Below are 14901 nucleotides of genomic sequence, written 5' to 3' on the forward strand. Positions count from 1 at the left end.
GTGTGTTGTGTTTCGAATCACCTTACAGTATAAATTGCAGCTATTTATAGTAGCACATTCAAAGATACTATACCAGCACAATGCAGCCCCAGAGATATTTCTCACTGATGTAGTATCCGTAAATATGCTTCTCAAAATATCAGTGATTTTTGTACACATATGCATCAGAGGGAGCACTATATATACAAAATCCTGTGATTTTGGCACAGAAGGAAAATAAGTTGAATCACCCTAAAACAAAAGAGTTACCCTTTCCATAATATGTTTGCACCCTTTGAAACGTTTGCTTACCTGTCTTGAAAAAAATAATCTGATATATTTTAAAAGTGTCTCCAAAACTCCACAACCTCAAAGTTCATGTCTCTTATTCAGGCTACCTGTGGCCCACAAAATTCCATAAAAAAACCACAGTGCCCAATTTTCACTTTTTTGAACTTCTGATCTGGCATTCCCACATTAAAATGAATAGCATTTAAATCTAAGACATCATACTTTAAAATTGCTTAAGTATAATGGTATAAACGTAAGGAACATAGTACATGCTTTCCTTAATCCTGGCCATATCTATATTGTCAAATAAGAAAACAGCACTAAAATATTTGTTATTTTTAGGACTGATAAACAACAATGAACAATGACAACAAAGAGAGTCCTACAAATTTACAGATGCTAATTTAAAAGGATAAAAATGAGGAAAAGGAAATGGGGAAAAATAACACAAACACAACAATGAAGGCAATGAGTGATACTATGAATACATGAGCATTTGTCAAAAATTAAGGTGAATAGAAGACATGCAAGATGGAAGAGAGTACCTCTGACCTGTGACCTCTGACCTGAGTTTTACTTCCTGCTTTTTCAATCAAACAGAAATTGAGGTTAAAAGCTGATAGGTCAAGTTTCTTAAATTTCACATAAATCTAATATAATTACAAAAGAATAAAATATTATTCTAAGATGCCTACCAAATGTGTCATATTTATCCCAAATCGGTGAAAATTTCATTTGTAAATGTGCTTATTTTCTATGTCTGGTTATTTTCTTTAAAAAAAAAAAATCTGTATTTCTCAAGCAAATGCACTATGTTTTCAAGCATTTCTAAAATAAGGCTGGCTTTTGTATTATTACATCCTTGAGTACATTGTGAAATTTCATTACATTGGCTTGGAAATTGACAAAAGAAATCTGTGACCTTACAAGGCTGTAATAAACCAAATAGTGAAGGTATTTATCAGCAACAGTGCGAGACATGCCTAAGATTCTTGGCGTGTTCTGGAACTGCTGGTCTTTGCATTTAACACTATTTGGATAACGCTAAGCTTGTGCAATGGGAAAAATTAAAAAAAAAAAAAAGTTAAAAAATAACCTAGCACAAAAGTTAGTTGCAAATCATGCAGCCATTGCTACATTTCCATGGCTTTGCTCAGCCTATGCCAGTACTACAACCTTCATGCAAATTTCATAGCTGGCCATGCTTTTGGGAGGACCCTGAGATTCAGGTGCTAGGCAGCAAGGTGTGGGAAGACTGTCAAAGGTCAAGCAGGACTCAAAAAAGATGAGGAAAGACTACCGACCAGCCATCTGTTTCTCCTTACTCCTTCTCTTTTTTTCCAGTCGACGGAGTCTCTTCTCTTCTCGTCTCTTGGCTTCTTCCTCCTCCTGATGTTGTCGGCACTTATGAAAATTTTCCACCACAACTCCCACAAACATGTTGAGGACAAAGAAGGCAACTATCAGCAGGAAGGAGATGAAGTAGAGGAGCATCCAAGGGTTATAGTTCATGACTGGCTACAAGGTAGAGGAAGAAGCTGTTAAAATGACTATTCAGTAAGGTACAGAGGTGGGACAGGTTTTTTTTTAAGGGTTCAGCCTTGTTCTGTTGCATGACAGCAAAGTACTTTGAACATTTGCATTCTCAGTGGTTTTAACAAAAACAAAACAATGAATAATTTTTTCTATTTTTCTGCTATGTGATGCCAAATACATACCTGCTGATCCACTCCTACAGCATCCAATCCATCATACATGATGTCCACCCACCCATCTTTGGAGGCCAAAACAAACAGAGACATTAAAGCCTACAAAGGTAAAACAGGAAACAGAGCATTACATACAAGTTGGAAGAAAATAAACTATTTTATATGTGTATTTCTACTCTTTTCTCTTTTGCTTGTGCTTGTTGTTTTAGCCTGCTGACAATAATATGGGCCTTTCAAGTTAAAAGTCTCCTGCCAGCAAAAACCTATCAGTGACAGATACTGGTCCAGCAAAAAAAGGCTAATTCAAAAAGAAGAAAGCCAGGTCCATTTTCACCCTCCAGGCTTCCACCCCTCCATTCTAATTAGCCCAGATACACTGCTAAAATATGGATGGGTTCCAGTGGCAGTTGTAAATGAATGGAGATATTAGGACGTTCAGGGTACAGCATGTCCAGCCGTACAAGACAAATCCTTTCATTAGATATATGTGGTTGCTGTGCAGCGCTAGAGCAATTAAGCAGACCAAGGAAGAATGTGTGTTTGTCTTAATTCTGAAAGAAATGTATGCAGACTTATGAATAGGCTTCCCAATCCCCAGGTCCCAGCGGGAGATCCCCTGGTTTTACAGGCTTCCCCCCTCCCCCAGCCAGCTGGCCGGCGGGGGAAGCTCCACCCCCACAGCCATTACGCACCTCCAGGAACGATTCCCATAGGGAATGATGGGGAATTGATCCACGGGTGTCAGGGGCTCTGGGGGGGCTGTTTTTTGAGGTAGAGGTGCCAAATTTTCCGTATAGCATCTAGTGCCTCTCCCCAAAATACCTCCCAAGTTTCAAAAGGATTGGACCAGGGGGTCCAATTCTATGAGCCCCAAAAGAAGGTGCCCCTATCCTTCATTATCTTCTATGGAAGGAAGGCATTCTAAAAGGTCTGCTGTCCCTTTAAATGTGATGGCCAGAACTCCCTTTGGAGTTCAATTCTGCTTGTCACACCCTTGCTCCTGGCTCCGCCCCAATGTCTCCTGGCTCCACTCCCAAAGTCTCCTGGCTCCACCCCCCAAAGTCCCCAGATATTTCTTGAATTGGACTTGGCAACCCTACTTATGAATATCACACTGGGGACCTTTAAATGTAAACTGTATGTCTTGGAAGCATGTTATTTGCTACAACGGCTGGGTATCTGCAAGAACACACATGTTTAAAATCAAGGAAATAAAGGAGCAAAGAAGCAGATTACCATTCCATTAATACCTGGCCGAGATTATCAAAATTATACTTGTGCCGGACCCATCTGTAGCTGGCTTCTGCACAGTCTGATTTGTTGGTGATGTTCCTTGTATCCTCCCCTTGGCAGACAAAAAACTTCCCCTTGAATAACTGTGAAAACCAAGAATTGGCAAAAGAATTGGAACAAGTCCCCTGCAGAAAACAAATGGATCCCCCAGGACCAATCATAGAGTCTTCACGCACAGCATACTAGAGGCAAAAGCTTCATGATTGTGCAACAGGATGTTCACTGTTAAAAACTCTTGTAATTTAGCATCACCTTATGAATTGGTTAAAAGACTGGGAACAAGCGACGTAACTCAACTGTACTGAAGCCGACAATCCTGAGGCATTGACTTCAACAGAGTTGGATGTGACTATCAACAATGTAAGAGGTAGCAAAATTTCAAATGATTAAAACGTTGGGGGAAACAGGAAGCGACAGTGTTGCAGCCGGTATGATGCATATCAGTATAATGTCCTGTATCAAGCCAGACTAATTTGTCTGCCCCCCCCCCTTTTTTTTTTTTTTACTGAATAACAACAAACAGTAGTATCAAAGATTTCAGGTTTTCACGGCTGGTAACATCATTAGGGTTTGTAGACTCTTTTGGGATCAATGCACAGCAGCCAAGAAGGTCTGAGCGCCTGCTCCGGCTGCAACGCCACTGAGGATGTTCTCCGCAGCTGAGAACGAAACGTCTGGAAGGAAAACTTTCTCCAGTAGAACACGGCACTTGATCCCGAAAGAGTCTACAAACCCTAAACAGTAGTATGCTTTGCTTCTCTGTGTCAAAGCTCCCTTCTCATAAGGTTTTTTTTTTTTATCTGATCTTGCAAAGCAATGCCAAACATTAGGGTTCTGTTTAAGAAAGCGAAACAACAAAGATGAATAGCAAGCGTATCCATTCCTTATAATCCTGCCAATACAATGCCAAACGTTAGGGTTCTGTTTAAGAAAGCGAAACAACAAAGATGAATAGCAAGCGTATCCATTCCTTATAATCCTTGGAGAAACGTCGACTGCGGGGTGACATGATAGAGGTTTACAAGATAATGCATGGGATAGAGAAAGTAGAGAAAGAAGTACTTTTCTCCCTTTCTCACAATACAAGAACTCGTGGGCATTCGATGAAATTGCTGAGCAGACAGGTTAAAATGGATAAAAGGAAGTCCTTCTTCACCCAAAGGGTGATTAACATGTGGAATTCACTGCCACAGGAGGTGGTGGCGGCCACAAGTATAGCCACCTTCAAGAGGGGTTTAGATAAAAATATTGAGCACAGGTCCATCAGTGGCTATTAGCCACAGTGTGTGTGTATGTATAAAATTTTTTGCCACTGTGTGACACAGAGTGTTGGACTGGATGGGCCGTTGGCCTGATCCAACATGGCTTCTCTTATGTTCTTATGTGACACAGAGTGTTGGACTGGATGGGCCATTGGCCTGATCCAACATGGCTTCTCTTATGTTCTTATGTGACACAGAGTGTTGGACTGGATGGGCCATTGGCCTGATCCAACATGGCTTCTCTTATGTTCTTATGTGACACAGAGGGTTGGACTGGATGGGCCATTGGCCTGATCCAACATGGCTTCTCTTATGTTCTTATGTGACACAGAGTGTTGGACTGGATGGGCCATTGGCCTGATCCAACATGGCTTCTCTTATGTTCTTATGTGACACAGAGTGTTGGACTGGATGGGCCGTTGGCCTGATCCAACATGGCTTCTCTTATGTTCTTATGTGACACAGAGTGTTGGACTGGATGGGCCATTGGCCTGATCCAACATGGCTTCTCTTATGTTCTTATGTGACACAGAGGGTTGGACTGGAGGGGCCACTGGCCTGATCCAACATGGCTTCTCTTATGTTCTTATGTGACACAGAGGGTTGGACTGGAGGGGCCACTGGCCTGATCCAACATGGCTTCTCTTATGTTCTTATGTGACACAGAGGGTTGGACTGGAGGGGCCACTGGCCTGATCCAACAGGGCTTCTCTTCTGTTCTTATGTGACACAGAGTGTTGGACTGGATGGGCCACTGGCCTGATCCAACATGGCTTCTCTTATGTTCTTATGTGACACAGAGTGTTGGACTGGATGGGCCATTGGCCTGATCCAACATGGCTTCTCTTATGTTCTTATGTGACACAGAGTGTTGGACTGGATGGGCCATTGGCCTGATCCAACATGGCTTCTCTTATGTTCTTATGTGACACAGAGGGTTGGACTGGAGGGGCCACTGGCCTGATCCAACAGGGCTTCTCTTCTGTTCTTATGTGACACAGAGTGTTGGACTGGATGGGCCACTGGCCTGATCCAACATGGCTTCTCTTATGTTCTTATGTTCTAATATTTTAAACAAGGAATATTACGTTTGTGGTTTTATTCTGTATGTTTTAATGAGCCACCTTGGTGGCCCTTACGAGGGCAGAAAGGTGGGATATAAATTTTGTGAAGTCAAATTTTTTAAAAAAAGATAATTATTTGGAAGTGACGTTGCCAGAAGATTCAGCTGCGAGTCTGATGGTCCTGAGTGAGTTTTTTTAAAAAAGGCTCTTTGGTGTGTTATACCTGAATGTTTTTAAATTGACAAACGGTGTGTTTTTAAAATGTTTTTCATTCTGTTATTTTATCGCTTTGCGACTTGGTTGTTACACTGTGCCCTGCCTTGAGGCCGAAGAGTTGAGGCTGGATACAAACTTTTAAAGCAAGCAAACACTTTCTGCTGTTATCAAAGATTTCAGGTTTTCACGGCTGGTAACATCATTAGGGTTTGTAGAATCTTTCAGGCTCAAGTGCCGTGTTCTACTGGAGAAAGTTTTCCTTCCAGACGTTTCGTTCTCAGCTGCGGAGGACATCCTCAGTGGCGTTGCAGCCGGAGCAGGCGCTCAGACCTTCTTGGCTGCTGTGCATTGAGTGGGGCCAGGGCTGCTGGAGAGCTGCTATTTGTAGGCTGGAGGGGGTGTGATGAAAGGGCAATTGGTTTGTGGATGTGCCCATTGTTTGGTGGGGCTTCCTGGAAGGGTAGTGATAAGGAAACTGGCTGTTGAATGTGACCATTGTTCTGTGTTAATTGCTGGGAGGGTTGGAAGGGGTTTGAAGATAAGGAAGATGGTTGTTGACTGTGCTGATTGTTCTGTGGAATTTGCTGGTTGTTCTGAGACTTTCTGCAATTTATAGTCTGTAGGGTGTTTTGCCAGATTGAAGTTGGGAACTCCCCAGAGACTTCGGGGTGGAGCTTTGGGAGGGTGTGCTTTGGGAAGGGATGCAACCTCAGCAGGTTATAATGCCATAAACATCACCCTCCTAAGCAGCCATTTTCTCCAGGGGAACTAATCTCTGTTATGTGGAGAGCAGTTGTAATGCCAGGTGATCTCCTTCCCCCAACTTTCTGCTGTGTTTGGATCAAGCTGTGTCCTCTCCCAACCGGCTTCACTGGTTAATTATTAATCAAGGCCGTTCCCCCAGTATATGTGGCTGTGTGACATATGCAATGGGATACCTACTGTTGCTGCATGAACACATTACATCATAAATAAATATTTTGCATCTGTTAAAAATGAGAAGCAGCTCTGAGACATGCAGCTTTATTTATTCTTCCCACAGTCACTTGTAGGGCTGCATATCTCTGATAGCTCTTAGCTTTTGCTTGTAGCATGTATGGGCATTTGCAAAAATATATGAGTTCTGGAGATCTCTGTTTCTAAGCAATTAATTGGGTATGAGGGCCTTCCGGCTGCAACAAATCCTACACACAGCCTACCTGGACTCCCAAGATGCCAAAAATGATGAAGAAAGCACAGCAAATCACAACAATGTTTCCAATGGGTTTTAGGGATGACATCAGGGTTTCCACCACTAGCTTCAGCCCTTGTGCTCGGCTAATGACTCTGAAAGGCAAAAGCCAAGCATTAATGATCTCCTAAGACTACAGCTGCTCATGCCCAAAGGGAACAGAACAACAAGATAGCTTGAAAAAGCAGCTAGCTCAAATATAAGCCTGAAAAAATTATTTAAAAACTAAAAACCGAACATTTAACATGTATAATGAAGCTGAAAATATACAACCGAGAAAGCACTGATTCCTCTTCATTACAATAAATACGAATGAGACTTGAGAGACTGACTTACAGGTGTTGTTTTTTTTTTGCTTTTTATTTTATTTTATTTATTAGACTTATATCTTGCCCTCCCTGCCAAAGCAGGCTCAGGGCAGCTTACATTTCAATAAAACATTACATAAAACCAGTTAAAACAGATATATTAAAATATTAAGATAATACATGTGATATAATAAAATATTAAGATAATACATGTGATGTAATAAACATCTTAAAAAGGTGGTATATTTAATGATGGTAGATAGCTGTATATCCATTCTGTATCTATTTAGACTATAAAAAATGGGAACCCACTTGCAGGAATCATCTCACATCCCCATCTCCCACTATATCCTCTTTCCATTTCCTGAAAGCCTCCATAGTATCTCCCCTTTCCCTGTTGCCTTCTCTCCTTCTAGGGACGCCAACATCCGAGTAGGGGCTGGAGATTTCCTGGAATCACAACAGATCTCCAAACTACAGAGATCAATTCCACTTGGGTTTGCCAGACTGAGGTTGGGAACTCCCCAGAGACTTCGGGGTGGAGCTTTGGGAGGGTGTGCTTTGGGAAGGGATGCAACCTCAGCAGGTTATAATGCCATAAACATCACCCTCCTAAGCAGCCATTTTCTCCAGGGGAACTAATCTCTGTTATGTGGAGAGCAGTTGTAATGCCAGGTGACCTTAGGGTTGCCAAGTCCAATTCAAGAAATATCTGGGGACTTTGGGGGTGGAGCCAGGAGACTTTGGGGGTGGAGCCAGGAGACATTGGGGCGGAGCCAAGAGCAAGGGTGTGACAAGCATCATTGAACTCCAAAGGAAGTTCAAGCCATCACATTTAAAGGGACTGCCCATCTTTTTAAATGCCTTCCTTCCATAGGAAATAATGAAGGATAGGGGCACCTTCTTTTGAGGCTCGTAGAATTGGACCCCCTGGTCCAATCTTTTTGAAACTTGGGAGGTATTTTGGGGAGAGGCACTAGATGCTATACTGAAAATTTGGTGCCTCTATCTCAAAAAACAGCCCCCTCAGAGCCCCCGATACCCACTGATCAATTCCCCATCATTCCCAATAGGAATCGTTCATGGAGGTGCATGATGGCTGTGGGGGCGAGGCTTCCTCCACCGGCCAGCTGGCTGGGGGAGGGGGGAAGCCTGTAAAACCGGGGGATCCCCCTCTGGGACCTGGGGATTGGGAAGCCAACTGGAGGCTGGCAACTGTAGTTCCCCTGAAGAAAATGGCTGCTTTGAAGAGCATTATGCCCCTCTGATATCCCTCCCCTCCTCAAATACCTCCTTTCTCAGGCTTCCCACCCCCCCACCCCCCAAAAAAAGAAAAAAATTCTAGGATTTTTCTAACTTCTTTCCTTTCTGTTGGCAATCTCCATATCCTCTCCCTGCCTCATTTTCTCCTTCTCATCCATTCACCAATCTACCTTTTATCTGTCTCCCATCTTCAGGTATATTTATTCTGTATTTACTTCATTTATACCCCACATTTTCCCACAGTGGGGACCAAAGCAGTTTACATAATTCTCTTCTCCTTTTTATCCACTTAACAAACCTATGAGGTAGGTTAGGCCTAAAAGTGTCCCCCCACACCTTGCTGTTAACTTCCACAGCAAGATGGGCATTTGAACCTGGGTCTCACAGACCCTGTGCTGACGTTCTAATAACTACACCACACTGGCTTTCATCGGGTGGGTACTGTTGAACTTTAGCAAGCAGCTAGGCCTAGTTCAGTCACGCAAGTCGGGTAATACGAAGTCTCCCAGAGGTTGCTTCATGTAGCCATAGGGTTGCCAAGTCCAATTCAAGAAATATCTGGGGACTTTGGGGGTGGAGCCAGGAGACATTGGGGGCGGAGCCAGGAGCAAGGGTGTGACAAGCATAATTGAACTCCAGTGGAGTTCTGGCCATCACATTTAAAGGGACTGCACACCTTTTAAAATGTCTTCCTTCCATAGAAAATAATGAAGGATAGGGGCACCTTCTTTTGGGGCTCATAGAATTGGACCCCCTGGTCCAATCCTTTTGAAACTTAAGGGGTATTTTGGGGAGAGGCACTAGATGCTATACTGAAAATTTGGCACCTCTAGCTCAAAAAAACAGCCCCCTCAGAGCCCCCGATACCCACAGATCAATTCCCCATAATTCCCTATGGGAATCGTTCATGGAGGTGCATAATGGCTGTGGGGGAGGGGCTTCCCCCGCTGGCCAGCTGGCTGGGGGAGGGGTGAAGCCTGTAAAACCGGGGGATCCCCTGCTGGGACCTGGGGATTGGGAAGCCTATGTAGCCAACCTCCAGGTGGGACCTGGAAATATCCCAGATTTACAACTGCGGACAACAGAGATCTGTCCTCTTGGAGAAAATGCCTGAATGGGAGGTAAGGTTGCCAGGTCTGACTCAGGAAATATCTGGGGACTTTGGGGGTGGAGCCAAGAGCAAGGTTTTGACAAGCATGATTGAACTCTGAAGGAAGTTCTGGTAATTGCATTTGTAGGGACTGGGGTCACTTAATTTAAAGGTAGTTGGCAACTCTAGATCCTGGGGTAAGTGTTTGCAGTGGCCTAGCCTTCAGCTGGAGTCCCTGAGGCTGGCAGGCCGCCTGTAAGCTATTAATAATCATGTGGAGTCCCTTTACAATCCCTGTCAAATTAGATCATTTTCATCTAGCCTAGATGATGCGTCAAATTTGAGATTAGCTAGGGGGAACAGATGTAATTAATTATGAGTTCAGGTTCCCTCTAGAGGCTAAAAGACAGGAAGTTTCTTCCCCATTTTGCTGGCTAAACTGTGCTGTGGCTCATGCAGAAGGGAATATTGAGGTATACCTTGGAACCATTATTCTGTTTTGGGAATTTTGGATTTTGTGTTTGAATTTCCTGGACTGTAACGCTGTCTTGCCTGACGGCTGATATATGAAACCTACCTGCTGTATTGCATTTTTAAAACTTATTTTGATGACTGGTGAAACCACCAAGGCAATGTGACTATGGAGCTTGCACTCCAGTAAATCTTAAAGATAAGACCGTTTGTGCTTGACTCTTTGTCAGGGCTTGGCAGAAGCTCTAGTTGCCTTAGACCCTGCTTATAAAAGGATTTACTCTGGACTTTGAGTCTGGTGAAAGAGTCTGTTTACAACTTTATTATTACCAGAGAAGCAGACTAGGCTGGTGGTCTGCTTTTTGAACTATCGTACCAGCCTGGTAGAAGCCAATAAATAAACTCTCCTGCCAGGGCTCTTATCCAGCCTCCCGCCAGGAAATCAGGGGAGAGCTGGAGGATGGTGGCAGAGCACTACAACATTCAAAGTGACTGCACTCCTTTTAAATACCTTCCCTTCATTGGAAATAGTGGAGGATGGGGGCGCCTTCTCTTGGAGCTCATAGAATTGGACCCCTGGTCCAATCTTTTTAAAACATTTTTGGGGGGGTTTGAAGAGAGGCAACAGATGCTATGCTGAAAATTTGGTGCCTCTACCTCAAAAACAGCCCTCCCATAACCCGTTACCCACAGATTGAGTCTCCGTTATTCCCTGTGGAACCAGTCTCCCTAGGATATAATGGAGTGCCCAGTGGACAGTCAATCCCCCCCCCTCCAGCTTTCTGATAACCCTGAAGCAGGGGGAGGGCCTCCAAACCAGGGGGTCCCCTGTCCCCAACTGGGAATTGGCAACCATATTTGGAGGGTGGACTCTATGGCATTATAATCAGCTGAGACCTCTCCCATCCCCAAACCCTGCCCTCCTCAGACTCTACCCCCAAATCTCCAGGAATTTTCCAACTTAAAGCTGGCAGGCCTGGCCCCATTGAGTTCTCCCTCAATAAGATTGCCAGGTCTGGGTTGGAAAATACATGGAGACTGGGGGTGGATCCAGGAGAGAGCAGGGTTTGGGGAGGGGAGGGCCCTTATTATTGCACACTGCCATAGAGCCCACCCTTCAAAGCAGCCATTTTCACAGGGGAGCTGATCTCTGCCAGTTGGAGATCAGTTGTAAAAGTGGGAGATCTCCAGGCCCCACCTGGTGGCTGGCAACCCTAAAAGATAAAAATAGGGCTGGAAAGGGTCTTGCCCCCCCCATTTAACTAACAGAAATTGAAGCCTGGAATACTGTGGTTGTCTAGCAACAGCCACTGAAGGAATGAGTTGCTTAAAGCTATAGGAGCTCCTTTTATCTTTTTCAGATTTTTTAAACAACCAGTGTTGGGGTTTTTTTTGTTTTTTTTTTAGATTTCACAGTTTTCTGCAGACCCAGGGCTCTTTTTAGGTTTGTAGAAAGATCTGTCTTGCCCATTCACAGGTTCAGTCACTGGATTCAGGTATCCAAAGATATCCCGACTTTGCTATTAGAATATAAGATACTTCTCATAGCGATAACATCTGCAACAGGGTAAAAGTGGTATGTATCTGAAAAGCATTGCCATTTTGCAGTCAACTATATGTTATGGCATTTCTCCCTTAAAGCATCTTTAATTTCTCCCATGGTTTGCACTACATTTTTGTAACCTTCTGCTTTGTAGGACTATAACTACAACTATAATTAATGATTTCCCAATGGACTCTAGAAGGCACCTGCATATATATTTTATTCTGGATTAGCATTGGGGTCTTATATTTAAAGAATGTGCCCCTCTTACTACAATTACAATTACTACTACCCAGGGCTTTTTTTGAGCAGGAACACACAGGAACACAGTTGCAGCTGGCTTGGAGTCAGGAGGTGTGGCCTAATATGCAAATGATTTCCTGCTGGGCTTTTTCTAGAAAAAGGCCCTGTGTGAAACAATGGTGATGTTGGGGTGTGTGGCCTAATATGCAAATAGGTTCTTGCTGGACGTTTTCTTAAAAAAAAAAACCCTTGCTACTACCATATAATTAATGTTAATTTAAGAATTCTACTATCATGACTAAAATGGATGCATTGGAATACTTTAGGCTGAAAGCAGCCTTGGGAGAATGTTGAAAATAACAGCTTTAATAGAGAAAGGGTCCTGTTAATTTTACTTTGAAGGGCAAAGACTGGGGCACCCCCAAAACACACTAATGAAAGAGATATACAAAGGTATTTATAAAGGTATCAATACTAGCCTGCAATTTAAAGTTCACTGCAGTCTTTCATCTCCTCCAAGTTTGGGGTCACTGGAATCTGCAGTTTTGTAACTGCACAAATTGCTCAACAAATTTTGAGTCCAGTGGCACAACTGGATTCAAAATGTGTCCTGCTGCTTCAGACCAACATGGCTGCCCATTTGAACATTGCTGAATAATTCAGGAAGTTTTACAGCATTTGGCAGATGTTGACAATTTTACAAAATTCTTGAAGAATCTTGTCTACAAAAAAGTTACACAGTTTTTGCTAAGCAACAAGATCTGGCAGCTATCAAGAACTATGATGGTAACCTACATTTGTCCCATTACAGAACCCGATACTTCCATTGTGAGAGCCAGTTTGGTGTAATGGTTAAGTGCGTGGACTTAACCTGGGAGAACAGGGAGAACCTGGGAGAACAGGGTTTGATTCCCCACTCCTCCACTTGCAGCTGCTGGAATGGCCTTGGATCAGCCATAGCTTTCACAGGAGTTGTCCTTGAAAGGGCAGCTGCTGTAAAAGCTCTCTCAGCCCCACCTACCTCACAGGGTGTCTGTTGTGTGTGTGGGCCTTCTTCTTCCCAAATATTCCACCCTATTGTCCACCAGAACTGCCTTTTAATTGCAAAATTTTAATTGCAAAAGAAGAGGAAACTTCTGTTTTAGAACACTGCACATTAAGGATATAAGTCTACTGCTCTCTGATTTCAGGAAACTGGAACTTAGTCATATGGGAACAAGGTAGGAGACAAGAAGTACCTTTAAGACCAGTGAATTCATAGTTGCCTCAAAGTGCATCTACTTATATCCTTTCTGTTCAACTTTTTTTAAAAATGCAGCAGTTAACTCAGTAGAGTTCTCATGCAAATTCTGTATTGCTTTATTGAGAAATTAAATTATATCCCGTTTGACCTCACAGACAACATTCTCAGTTCTTGTAAAACAGAGTTTGGCACCATATTACCCAGCATAATTTATCAGATGTGGTCCCTTCTGCCCCTTGGACAATGGCTCACTTCTGCCAGAAGTCAAATAGATTGTTTTAATTTAACTCACTGTCACTTGTGGTGTTAACTTCCTGATTGGAATTTCTGCACCTCGGGCCGGGGGGGGGGAGGGGTGTTCTTTGCCTATTCTGCTGTTTGTCAAGGCCTCAACAGTATATTTCTATATTTAAATACACCAATCTGAATCCTCATCAGAGCTGAAATGAATATAGTGCTATTTCAGTTCCCTGTTATCATTTGCATTCCCAACTCCTTTTGACAAATGCTTTCATTTCCAGTGAGCTCCCAAAGAGGTTTCCTTAATTTAATTGTGGCCTCATCTGTTGAGTTCTGTGGCCTAACATTGTATCATCCAAATATGTAACAGTACCAGTCATTTTGGGTTTATTTCTTTGATTGTTTATCTGCTACTCTCTGCTAAATGTCCATTGCAACTTCTCTTTTCAGATTTCTACCTCAAATATGACTGTACAAACAAATCTGGGCAATGCAAATCAACCTGAATTTTCCAATATGCACTATTAATACCCCTATTGGTCAAACAGCAGGGTTATTCTTCTACATGCCCACAAATATATCTGGTTTTATGTTATCAATAACAGCATTACTAGAAACCAAAGAATCACATGCTTTAAATGCATGTCTGAATGTGTGATGCTGAGTTCCATGCAAAAAAAAAAAAAAAATACTAATACTTTGCTTGGGGGTAGATGAGGCCAGGCAAGAGACACCAAAGCTCCCTCTCCACCTTTAGCACTCCAAAAGATACACAAACTGATGGAATACCCCAAAGCTCCCTGCCTACATGCCAATTTCCCCCCACAAACCTTCCACCTTTATTTATGGTGTAACACAGTGTCAGCATTCACGCACGGTATTATTGCAAGGTCATGTTAAAGATCCTGCAAGCTAGGCTTCAGAGGTATGCAGATCGGGAACTACCAGAAGTTCAAGCTGGGTTTTGGAGAGGTAGAGGAACTAGAGATCAAATTGCCAACATTCGCTGGATTATAGAGAAAGCACGGGAGTATCAGAAAAACGTCTATTTCTGTTTCATTGACTACACTCAAGCGTGGATCACAACAAACTGTGGCAAGTCCTTAAAGAGATGGGAGCACCAGACCACCTCACATGTCTCCTGAGAAACCTGTATAAGGGTCAAGAAGCAACTGTCAGAACAGGATATGGAACAACCGATTGGTGTAGAATAGGAAAAGGAGTTCAACAAGGATGTATATTGTCACCCTGTTTATTTAATTTATATGCAGAGTACTTCATGCAGAATGCTGGCTGGAATTAAGATTGTTGGGGAAAAACATCAACCTCAGATTTGCAGATGATACCATTCTAATGGCAGAAAGTGAAGAGGACCTAAAGAACCTCTTGTTGAGGGTGAAAGAGGCTTGAAAAGTAGGCTTGAAACTCAACATAAAAAAAAACTAAGATCATGAC

The 14901-nt window shown here is 42.9% G+C and overlaps 1 protein-coding gene across 3 annotated transcripts in view; it reads right to left on the reverse strand.

Moving 5' to 3' along the window:
• The window catches only part of CACNA1G (calcium voltage-gated channel subunit alpha1 G), a 313913-nt gene that overhangs the window by 84208 nt on the left and 214804 nt on the right, over positions 1 to 14901 (reverse strand). For 2 of the 3 annotated variants that reach the window (XM_060251973.1, XM_060251974.1), the window contains 4 exons: positions 7014 to 7140; positions 3230 to 3355; positions 1989 to 2078; positions 1575 to 1788 (listed from right to left, as the gene is read on the reverse strand). In XM_060251973.1, the coding sequence (XP_060107956.1) occupies positions 1575 to 1788; positions 1989 to 2078; positions 3230 to 3355; positions 7014 to 7140 (557 nt within the window). The remainder of the gene's footprint in view (positions 1 to 1574; positions 1789 to 1988; positions 2079 to 3229; positions 3356 to 7013; positions 7141 to 14901) is intronic. The other variant, XM_060251975.1, reaches the window with a different exon arrangement.

This window comes from Heteronotia binoei, chromosome 13 (genome assembly GCF_032191835.1).
Source record: "Heteronotia binoei isolate CCM8104 ecotype False Entrance Well chromosome 13, APGP_CSIRO_Hbin_v1, whole genome shotgun sequence".
NCBI lineage: Eukaryota > Metazoa > Chordata > Lepidosauria > Squamata > Gekkonidae > Heteronotia > Heteronotia binoei.